The following is a 12,205-nucleotide window of genomic DNA, read 5'->3' on the forward strand; positions in this document are numbered from 1 at the left end:
GAAGCAACTGCCCAGATGAATGACTGTCATATTTTCCAGTATTTCTATCCATTAAGTGCCACTAGAGGATCAGTAATGGAAGCAATATTGTTTCATTCCCAGTAGAACTCACATATTTGATCTCAGTATTTCTCAATTTATTAAAAACAGTCTCATAGTCATACTGTAATATATTGTTGGAAAAGTAGTGAAAAATTGATCTTCCAACCTGATTATGATTGGGTGCTTTGGAAAGCCTACCTGTTACATGAAGTGTTTTCACAGACAAACTGCTGCGAGGCTAAACTAGTCCACACATGCAAGTCTCATCTAAAATCCCCACAGAAGTCTTCTGGTAAAGTTACTGAATGCTTGAATGTTTTCCTTCTTGTTGATGAGAGGTGTGGTTTTGTAGACCTGCAACTTCTTGAAATTCAGAATGTTTGGATAAAGAACACATTATAAATATATGGCTCGAGATGACTGTGACCTGAGAGTGATTACCTGTTGCAGAGATTGGTATCAGGAGAATGACACAAACCTGTGAATCTATCAGTGTGGCATGGTGCCCTAAAAATGATTTGAACTCTGGTGCTGCTGTTTGGTTGCCTTACTAAATCTCCCTGTCCGTGCTTGGGTGAGCACTTGCTGACGTGAGACCACGCGTGCTTTGAAATAATTCCTCACCAGCAGCAAGAAGTACTCCCTCTGCTAGAGCAGCGGTTTAGAGTGATAAAGCCTGTGGCTGGTAAGTGAGGCTTGGTAACCCAGGCTCTAGGTAGGAGCTGTGTTCAGCCCAAGATTGACTCAGTTTTCAAGTGGGACCTAACTACCATTGTGGTGATGGTGTTATTTGTAAAAGAAGGCCATCTGTGACTGTGCTGTTACTTCTGCACCTGTGTTTTTACTGCATCAGAAATGAGTAGTGGTATTAATGACCTGTGGTTTTGGTTATAAACAGGCAGCAAAATACTTTGTATGGCTACAGCTCTAAATGCAAAAGGCAAGTCTCAGCCCTGTAACAGTCAAATTGATAAGCAGTAGATCTTGGCAGCAGCTGGTGAACTGTTCTGATGGGCAGTAGCATAATGCTGTTGCATTTTGGCTTTCAAATGCTGCGTGGTAAATGTAGCTTGATGCACAGTAGGAATTTGCAGGTAAGGACTAAAACCTAGCAGAGCCTCATCACTGGGGGATGATACTCCCTGTATTCATTGGTAGACTTGTATTGCCCATTATCTGATATGAAACTTTTCTGTGGTCTAGGGTGGGACAAATTGCACAAGGAAATGTTACTCTGACTACAGCTCCTGTTCTCAGGTCAGCCCACATGAAACAAGTGACAGCAGGGTTAGAGGAGTAAGGAACAAAGTAAGTTTCATCAAGTGTAGCCTTTTATTCCCCCAGTGGTAATAGAGTTGAGAAAGGAAATTATTGTTGCAGGGAGTTTTGGTAATAGTTTTGATGCCTTTAGCTTTTAAAAGGCAATATTCTTGCAGTGAATCTGTTACACCAGAAGTAATCCTCTTGCCCTTGCTTTGAGGCTTATGTAGTATGTACAATGCCTTATTTCCTCTGCTCCATTACATCTCTCACACAAACCTTTGTCTTGGTCTATTAAACTGTTTCTGTTCTCTCTTCCATTTTCCTTCTGTAGTGGAATGCTCTCCTTCCTCTGATCTTGTCTCTCAAGCTGTGTGTCCTTTTTTAGTCCCACTCATTCTTGTAGAAAGGCCTTTCCTGAGATATTTACAGTATCTGAGTCAATATTTTTCTGTTTCTTTTTGTAAACAAAAACAGTCATTCACAATTCAAAATGAGTAATTCAGTTGCTGTGCTGTGGGCTCCTCTCAAAGGAGGACCAGTGATGCTGAAGTGCATTTTCAGTCTGACAGTCTTTTATATGAAGCTGAACATATTTCTTCCATTCAAGTTTTTAAGTCTCCCTTCTCATTTCACTATAAAAATACCTTTAAGAATGGATCAACTGAAGTGATTACTTTGTTTTCATCCAAGTTTTTTTTTTCTTCCTTCTCTTCCCAAGGAAACATTAACCTCCATTTAAATAAACTGGAGACTGATTCTCACTTTTTTTTTCCTGCTCCCTCCAGAGATGCTAAAATAAGCATGCTGAAATTTTTGTGAATTAGACCTCACTGTTGTACATGGATCACTGTGCTGTTATGGAGTCTCATGTTTACTTTGATCATCTTACTTTTTTCTTTCATTTTCTGAATTCATTTGGAATTACATTTTGAAGAATAACCTTTGTTGTATATTCAGACTTGTTCTGTGATCAACGATTAAGTGTCTGGATGCCTCTGGAATATCCATTAAGCTGATTCTTTTGGGACAGACTTGTTCAGGTTGTCTGGAAGGGCTCCCAGTCACTGTGTAAGCATCTCAAGAAGTGTCTTGGTTTCAGGACTGAATCTATGCTGAACAAATCAGAACTGAAACATTCTGGGGAGCTTTTGCGTTTTGATGATTGGTATCTTTCACATCTGGTGGTGTGAAGATGTGATATAAAGATGGCATCTGGTGATCTAGCCTGAGAAGGAGATCTATTCTTAAAAGGACCCTGAAGTCTACTGATCAGTTATTTTTCCAAATGTCAATATTTTTCTGTTTTATCAAAGTGTTAGTTGGTAGGAAGGGCTGAAGGATGACTGTGTATTGTGCAAAAGCTGTGCTTATCCTCAGCTAAAATTTCTTAGGTTTCTGAATCATAATACATTGCCTGTAGAGTACTCTGATGGAAGAGGCAACATAAATAAATGTAGGATTACTCCTACAAGGGAAAAGGGGTGAATGTTGGCTCAGAGTTTTGACATTTCTTTATAAATCATTACCATGGGTCAAGCCATACCAAAACTCAACTGAATCTTTCTAGTAAGACATTTCAGGCATTTTGAAACACATGGGAAGAGGCAGAGCTTCGCTAGTATAGTCTTCATTAAAGAGTCCTCTCCTGTTTTCAATACTGAATGAGTTTCAGAAACTAGAGTTGCTAAAGATTAACGGAAGAATGCTTAGCCAATTTTACACCAACTCTTTTCGTTTTGCAGCTTTTATTTTGACAGACAGTTTTTTCTTTTCCAAACTACCCACTCACACGGTAGCCATGCTGCAGCACAGTTACAGGTCTGTTTATCCTCAGTAACCAGTTGTACTGCTACTAATTTGAATTCCTTTCCAGGGAGGAGGGAGGTTAGAAGTTAGCCCAGGCATCTTGGATAGGTAGACAGGTCAACGCTTTTCTTTAGCTTGCTATTATTATTAGTTATTGTTATTATTATTGATCATGAGGCTTCATTTTTTGGATTGTGCTTTGGTTTGAAGCCAAACCCCTCTCAGTTTCAAAGCATTTCAAATGTAATCAGGAATGCTCTTAAGGTTGTTCCAGTTGCTGTATATGTAGCATTTTGCTCATTCGAGGTCTTTTAAAGTTTTAAACTTGGTTTAAGTAGTTCTTCTAAAAGTAACTGCACTTTCACACTAGTAAATTCTCTAGCTTCTTCAATATCGCTCAGGTAGCTGTTCTGTAGCATGAATGTCTCTACATGCCTTTATGTTAGACATCCATTCTAATGCCCAAAGTGGACTGCTGCTTATTTGGAAATGACTCTCTGAAGTGATGGAGAACTTAATTTTATCTTAAAGGCCTAAATACTGTTATTTGATTCATTAAGTAGATTGTGCATTGGAAGTAGTTACTCAGACTGTTTCTAATACAAAGAGCTAAAAGGTGTTGTTTAATCTGAAATTTTCTTTTAATCTGTTGTATGTTTTTTCCCTAATTCCATACTGCCTTCTGTAAATTTTTTTCCCCCTTGTCCTTTATGGCTGTTTTTAATTTCTCTCTACCTTAGTTTTTTGTTACTGGGAAAAAATATTGTTTGGATATTTGAAAAAAAGTGACAAAACAGGTAAAATAAAACAGGGTAGTTCTTTGGCCAGAACTTGCTATTAGGTATGGATTTCTGTTTCATAAGTATTAATGTCTGGGTGAGAAATCCAGGACACTCAGCCATCTGTTTTTCCAGTACCTACAATAAATGTGGGATTTCCTCTGTTGACCATATGTTTTCCATTGCTATTGGAAAACTAAGATGAATTCAAGACAGTTGTAGTCACTGTTCCACATTAAAATTTCAAAGCATCATAACAGAGAATCTGAGAAAGCAAACAATCAGGAAAACACTGATCGGAGGGTTAGAGAAAGAGAGACTCCTCAGAACCTGTCTTTTCACCCCAAATTGTAGTTAAGTCTTTAGAATCTCTCAAAACCTCTTTGCATGGATGCATGTGTATTTTTGTGTGTGATTGAGTTGGGGAGCACTGGGAAGGAGGCACATGGTGAGTAACTGTTGGATTTGTTTTAATGTTGGAGTCTGTATGCTAAGCAGAAGTGAGAAGTGCCACTGTTGGCAGCAGGCAGGATGCTGGAGCAAGGGGCAGTTGCTTTTACTCTGCAGGGTTCTTACTAAAACAAGAATGCATAGGATATCAGGGCAAAAACTTGGATATTGCTTCACAATTGTTACATAATTCCTTGTTATGTATGAGTTCATGACCTACTGCAGCCATATAAAAAGCAAACAAACAATCAAATAAACAAAAAACCCAAAACACTGTTCTTTCCTTACAGACTTCCTCAGTTACCAAGAGAAAACTCTAGGAGCCCTGTAAGAGCACTGCTGCATTTCAGGACCACCCGATGGCGTCCTCTACTGCTGTGCCTGTAGGATTTCACTATGAAACAAAATACGTAGTTCTCAGCTACCTGGGACTTTTAGCACAAGAGAAGCCACAAGAGCATCCTCCTCCTTCAAGTCAAGGTAATAGTTGCACGTTCATCTTTTTCTATTTACATATGCAGCTGTGTTTGTCGTTGGTTCTTCAGCTGTTTTGTGCATGGATGTGGAATGTTAGCATGATGTTTAGTGTCATGTATCTGTTATTTTATGAATTTAAAATAATGGGAAGAGATGCTGATGGAAACAAAGCTGTATTGAGTTTAAATTTTAATTTGAGCTATGTCAGGGCTGACTGGAGTTTATCAAGCAAATAATTGGTTTTAGTAGCTGACTTGAGGTTAGGAGAGATGGATACACATTATCTAGTTGAGAGGTGTCCCTGCATGTGGCAAGGAGGTTAGAGTAGATGATCTCTAAGGTCCCTAGAAACTTAAGCCATTCTATTATTCTGTGAATCAGTCATCTTTGTTGAGCCATCTTGAGAATTTCAGCCCATGCTTGCTTTTTTGGGGAGGCAAGTGGAAATAAGTGGGGATGAGATGGTGTTTACTGGCATAAACTCTGAGCAGTGACTTGAGCAATCTCATATGCTAAATAGTTTTGACCTGTTATGTTAATGCTTCTGTTGTTGTCAGTCAGTGGTAGTGCAGAGGTGTGAGACTTAACCAGGCCTATGCTGCATCTGGTTTTTTTTTTTATTTTTAAGATGTCAAGGGTGCATGGAGTCACATAGGGTCAGATGTTTTGTCCAGAGCAGGTTTTTATGCATACAGAAGGTTAAATAAATCAATGGGAGGCAGAATAAAAGAAGTTTGATACATTGTGTTTCACATGAACCTATCTAGTAAAAGTTCTATGTTTTGTGGTGGCAAGTACATAAGTGTGACAATTATTTTTTCAGTTTGGCACTAAAGCAAATAGCATACACTGATTGTATTTTATATCATGTATAAAATTAATTTTATTGTATTTAAGGTATTTCTATTTGTCTGCACCCACGGTCCTTGAAAGAACCTTAGTGCCAAGATGCTGTTTCATAAAACTCTTCTGTTGGAAAATGTGCATATTTAAAAGTAACATCTTATTCTGAATATCTGGCACATGGATGATCCCTGCTTGTGTACAGCTGTACCAAAACACTGCTCTGTATGCTCTATGTCCTCCCCTGGGAAAGAAAAAGAGAAGCAGCATCCCGGCACTGCCTAATGCACTGCTGGAAAGGAGCTGGGTATTACAGTAACAGGGGTGGTCTGAGAAACCTGGTTAGAACAGAAGAGATGTGAAATCCAGTAAATGAAAATGAGTAGTTGTGTAGAATCCCATCATGAGGAGGAAGCTTCTGGTAATGAAGACATTTGAGAGGTTATAACAGTATGACATTACATGGTGCTTGTCTGTGTTTTTCAAGCACTTTCAGCAACTGTGGTACAATATCTTGACTTATCCCCAAGTTTCTTTCATTGATGATTTTTGTGATACTTCAGAACGCTGGTTAGTAGCTTTTCTACTATTTATGACTGGAGGCTGCAGATTTATGAATTGAGAAGATTCTGACAGAAAGTACCTGTCACTCTTATTGTGCTTTATTTGGTTATTATGGTGACAGACCTTTCATCAAACACAGTGGAAGCAGAGATGACAGCTATCACTTCTTTTTGTTTAGCTGCGGAACACTTCTCAATTTCAAGTTTCATTCATATGAGGTATCGACTCTGGTATATAGTACTTTCTCTTCATATATTTTTTGTAGATCCAGATAAGTCCTTACTCTTTGTCTGATTTCTGTATCATATTGCAATATAATAGTAGTATCTAGAAAAGCTAGTTTTTGTTTGCCTTTGTAATATTGACCTCTTTTCATCTCCTTTCTTTATGGGAGAGTGAGGAAGTCCTCTAGAGGGCAGTTTAGAGCAGGAGCCTCGATACTGACACCTTCCATCACCCACTGGAGGATCTTCTCTTCTTCCCTTGCATGTATACATTAAGTGGTTAAAGACAACACATCAGTTGTAGTTAGTATTTCTGTTCCCCCCTCAGTCTCCTTCTACAACAGTCTCCCTGATTTCAGTGAAGTTTCAACACTCCGGTTAAACTAGAGAATTAATCTGATGGGTCAAAGAAGTGATCTTTCCAAACAGGAGTAATTCTATTTTACCTCTGCTGGAACTGATAGGAGAAATTTAATGCTTTTTTCCATTCCCATCTCTTTCTTCGTAAGGTCAACTCCCCCAAGCCTCTGCTTTCCTGCATTTTATACTAGAAAGTTCTCTTTCTCATATTTGTTTTTTTGCTCCAAAACCTCAAATAAGAGTAAATCTTCAAGATATTTGTAAGATTTAATGTTAAAACTTGTTTGGTTTTCTTTGTTTTGTTTTTTGTTTTTGTTTTTTTCAGACATGATATGCTTTACCAGACTGATTTTTGGGACGATTTTGTTTAGTGAAGAGAAAACTTAGGCAAATTACCTGGAACTGCATATCCATTTGGATCTCTTGGTTGGTCTTGATTTTGTTGCAAGAAAGATGGTTTCAATTACAAAAGTTAAAGCCACTCTGTCTTCAAGCAAAGAAAGCTGATCTAAGTCAACATCTGATTACTACTTAGCTTTATGTAGGTATCTTCTCAGTGCAGGGACTGAAGAGAGAACCATCTGCAGTATTCCAATTGTTGAAGAAAATATGGTTTTATTGGACAAACCTGTCTTTTAACATTACAACTCTGTTGTATTCAGTTGTTTACTTCAGTGTAGTATTGTGTAGTGTATTTCAGTGTCTTTCAGAGGAAAATTAATAAACTTAACTGGGCAATAGATAAGAGAGATTATTCCTATTATAGTTTTTGCAGAACAGTGGTTCTGCATAGAACTCAGTTTATCTAAAACAAACCAGCAAAATTCTGTTACTTTTTGGTAGGTGAATAATTAAAATTGGATAAATCTGATAAAATATACACAATAAGGTATCATCTGCAGAAGTTCATGTGGTTTGAAGCAACAGATGAGCACAATTATTTAAACTGTGTAGAAGTTCTCAGTTAACTGTTCATTAGATTGTGGAGAAATGCTTTAGTATTTTTTTCAGAACTCTGTTGTATCTGTAACTACTGGTTCATACACAGAAAATAAATACCAGGTACTGGAAAACATTTCTATGTTTTTCCTCCTGAAGTTCATGCTCATTATAGAAGCTTCCAGTCAGCTGCAGTTGTTCAGTACTACTTATTTTTTTTTGATTTTATGGTTCAGTGTATTTGTATTGCAAATGCTTCCTTGTGTTTCACTGAGGAGTAATTTCTAATGTATGTATATTTTTTAATCTTCTTCTCCATGGTTTAACCCCCTCCACTGAGCTTGCGGCTATAATGAAGATTGTGAAAGAAAGTAGTTTGTCTGTGTTTTCCTTGACAGAATGAGAAATCTTAAACTCTTATCTTACATAGCATCTGGAAGACTTATCATCAGTGCCACTGCTACATGGTGGCATGAATTATTCAAGAGGTGAACAAGGTTTTGACACTTCTACAATTTCCCTGAGGTGCATGCTCTCTCCACAGTACTTTAATCCAATTATTGTGCACAGAGTTCTTTTGATCATTTATTATCTGTTATGGAATTGCTTTATGAAGTGCTGTATATAATCAATAATCAATGAATTTTAGTGTTTTCCCACTCATGTTTCTTACAGCTGTGAAACATTGAACTGGGTTACTGGGAGAAGTGGGTTTGATGTTTGTGTGTTCACTTGCTTGGGTTAGAAAACGCATCTACAGATAGTCAGGGACAGTCAGGTTTTATGCATTGTGATTGAGCTAAAGGCTCCTTTAGCTTTAGTGGCCATTCCAAATTTTAGCAGTAGTACCTCTTTTATGTGGCTTTGACCATCATGGTTTTTATAACTTGTTGCAAGATTTTCTGTTACCAGGTGACACTTGGAGTGGCTGTTGCAAAATATCTTGGTTTTCCTTATACTCCTTTTTCACTTACCTTAGCAGTATCTACTGTTGATCTATAGGATATGAAGGAGGTTTTGAGGTGTTTTTTGCTTAGATGAATAACGCATTCCTTAGAATCTTTCCTCTTGGGGCAAAACATGCCTACTTTGGCTGAAAAGGTACATGTTGTAGGTCAGACCAATGCAGTTTGTGGTAATGAGGGAGCTATTTGCTATTTCCTGAACTCTGGCAAGGAAAGGGAGTTTTTGAGGTGTGACTCAGAGAAGAAAGAGTTGTTCCCTCAAGTAATGTAAATTCCCACTTATCTGAGCCTCCTCTCTGCCAACAAAAAAACCTGACTGCTAGTTGGCCACCTCTCATCTCTTTTTGGATCTTCATAATTTGCAATTTTTTAGTTTCTTGTAAGCAAAAACTTCTTACGGCTTACAAAGAACTTTTTTTTAAACATTTCTCAAATCAAGGTCTGTGTCTATGTGTCGCAATCTGTATTCTGGAGTTTGCTGGAGTAATGGATATACTATTCATTAAAAGAAACGAATGAACATGTTTGTAAAGAGCTTTCTTATATTTTTAGCACTTTGCAGTTGTGCCTTTGGTACCAAAGGCCTATAATGCATTTTTTTTCAGCATAGGAAATAATTCGGTGCTTATGGATCTTTCAGCTACCATTTCTGGTGTGACCATTTGCATTACAAAATAGTGAAAATATGTTTTCTTCTACTAGAAGCTTTTTTTACTGTTTTGTTCTACCGATTTGCAAACTGTCTTGGGAGTTGTCTAATGGAGAAAAAGATACGTCTTGCTTAGGACCTTTGCTATTGGAACATGCCATTCTCCAACACTGGGTTCGATTTTTTGTTAGTAGTTGTCAGTGTACAGGAGATGCAGAAAGCTGATGTCCATTGATAATTAGGGAAATAAACAGTGCAAAGTCACTGTTCTGGGGTGGGTAGGTTTTTGATGTTTTGGCACAATTGAATAGTCAGGTGCTATTGGAATCAGCAGCTGCTGCAAAGCTGTGGGTGTTACGAGATAGAAACCATTGGCTGCAGCACTGATTATCTAAAGAGCTCTTTTGTACACTGGCAGCAATGGAATTTCTCTTCCTTCCATTTTCCGGGTGACTTATTATCAAGTATGACAGCTTGTCATGTGTGATCATCATCACATTAGTCTCACGAGAATGGGTGCTTTTCTGAATACCCTCACGCCTTCCATATACAGGGTGAAGCACAGGTTAAAATAAGAATTTGTGCTTGCATATACTTGTTGCACTTGACTGTGAAGTGGTGGTTTGGTCATTCAAAGAGGTGACCTTAAAGGGACTGACAGGTCATTATTGAGCATCTGTTCATTAACCAAAAGGAGGAACATTTTGTTCCTCTATGGAATTTATTGTTCAGAGTGGCAAAGAAGAGGCTGTTTGGGAAGGGATTTAAGAAGCTAAGCAAAGTTAGTCCAAGCATGGTGGTGATGATCTAACTGTGTGGTTAGGTTAAATGGAGTTAAATTGTCTGTTGTTCCTTTAAAGTGGTCACATAAATAAATGTAAACATGTTGCATTGAGTTGAACATTGGTTTAGAAAGATTTTGTCTCACAGGTAGCTAATGAGTGCTGAGTTTTTAAGGATTTGCATGAAATTAGCAGGCTGAGTCTATGGATTTTTAACTTATTCTTCAAATGTAAGAGACCTGGCAAACTGATTGTGTAGTGTTTTCTTTAAATAGAGAAAATAAGCAATGTATTTTACTATATATACTTTTTGTGTGTGTCAATAGTATTGTTGCTTTTATGGTTTTCACACAATCGGATATGAAAACTAGTGATACTGTGTATCCATTATGGAGGAAAGAGGATGGTGATAGGACACTTAAAGTGAATTCAAGAAGAATTAAATAGAAACTAAACAAAGATAACAGGCAAGGGGTTTGACTCAGTGATCTCTCGAGGTCTCTTCCAACCAGGAAGACAATGTTTAAATCATGGGCACGAGAGAACATGAAGTTCCTAAAGAAGAGTTCTAAGGAATGCGTGGAAGTAAGAGAGCTAAGAAAATGTGTTTTGGGTAACCCATTCACTGATACTGCTGAAAGTAGCAGAACGCAAGGCTAATGGTGAGTGGTGATTCAACTGAAGCTTAGAGAAGGGAATTGCTGGAAGGGGACTTACTTGTCAAACAGAAGTTTTGTGGTTGATTTCCTTTGTTTATTTGTTTGATTCAGGAGTAAGTTGACATAAAATTCACTTTTATATTTGTGTGGGTATAACAGAGATCCTTTTTATCTCTAAGTAGGACATTTTAAGTTAAAGAAAGGAAGAAGATAGTGGGAGGCTATTGATTCAGTGATGTTTGGTGAAAAAAAAGACAGCTGTTAATGGAACAGTTTTGGTAGTGTGTTTTAAGAATGCAATTTGAAGGCATGCTTGAAAGCTGATGGAAGAAATAAAGATGAGCAAACTCAAAGAAAAAGCAGCTAAATAGCAGGAGTTTGGAACTTGAGCTCTATCCCAGACATCTTGTCTTTCACTTTGTACCTTTCCCATAAAGCACTTACATGAGTAACCTTGCCTTATATTGGGAAGATTGACATTCAGTAGGCAGTTTTTTTGAATAAGATTCAAATGTTTTAAGTACCTTTGTTTTTTTGGAAATGTTTTTGTGTCTCTCTCTTGCTACAGCAAAATATTGAGATGATTGAGAGTCTTATGTAATCCTGAATAAGTGAAAGTATTTCTTGTTACCAAATACGTAGGGACAGCACATATTTGCATCCCAAACCAGGCATGTGTACTTCTGGGGATATGCAGTCATTTGAAATTCCTGAGTTACCTGATGAGGAGATGAGAATTAACAATTGACTAATAGTTCTGGGGTTCTTTGCCTCTATTGTTACTTATGAACTTGATCTTAAATTTTTTCATTATGGACTGTGGACTCCTTATGAAAAACAAAATAATGCACAGTTAATGCATTTCTGGATTCCTCACTGATGTTGTTACACAGTTGCTCTGACTTTTTTTGTACATTTTGTAGGCATCAATGTCAATTTTATATTTTCTTATTAAAAATCAAGCTTGTGCCTTCTTTGTTTTGGTGTGGTTTGCTAATGATTGTATTAGTTTTAATGACTGATTATATGCCTTTTTTTGATTTTGGTCTTAAATTTATAATTAGTTTGTTCATAAAGCTGTTACATGTTTTGTTAATGGCTTTATAGTTTTTTGTTTGTTGGTGTGGGTTTTTTTGTTTTTGTGTTTGGGTTTTTTGTTGTTGTTTTATTAATATTCTTTTTTAAAACACCTGTTCTGTCTTGAATAGGCCAGAATTTTATGGGCTTCTGGGATAATGAAGTAAAACTTTCATAATAAGTGCACTTAAAGGATCATACTTTATATGTTGCTTTCTGAAATACAACTTCCACCTTGAACTCCTTTGCAGTTACTATTTCAACATAATGTTCCACTATCTACTTTATTTGTGTTACTACATTTGAATAGTTTCTCTGTTTCTTTT

At 37.2% G+C, this 12,205-nt stretch overlaps 1 protein-coding gene across 1 annotated transcript in view; it reads left to right on the plus strand.

The window, feature by feature from the left end:
- The window catches only part of BCL2L13 (BCL2 like 13), a 42,501-nt gene that overhangs the window by 1,259 nt on the left and 29,037 nt on the right, over positions 1-12,205 (plus strand). Inside the window, exon 2 of the mRNA XM_030444737.1 lies at positions 4,631-4,820. Within this exon, the coding sequence (XP_030300597.1) occupies positions 4,700-4,820 (121 nt within the window). The 5' untranslated portion in view covers positions 4,631-4,699. The remainder of the gene's footprint in view (positions 1-4,630; positions 4,821-12,205) is intronic.

Source organism: Calypte anna, chromosome 1 (assembly GCF_003957555.1).
Source record: "Calypte anna isolate BGI_N300 chromosome 1, bCalAnn1_v1.p, whole genome shotgun sequence".
In the NCBI taxonomy this organism is placed as follows: Eukaryota; Metazoa; Chordata; class Aves; order Apodiformes; family Trochilidae; genus Calypte; species Calypte anna.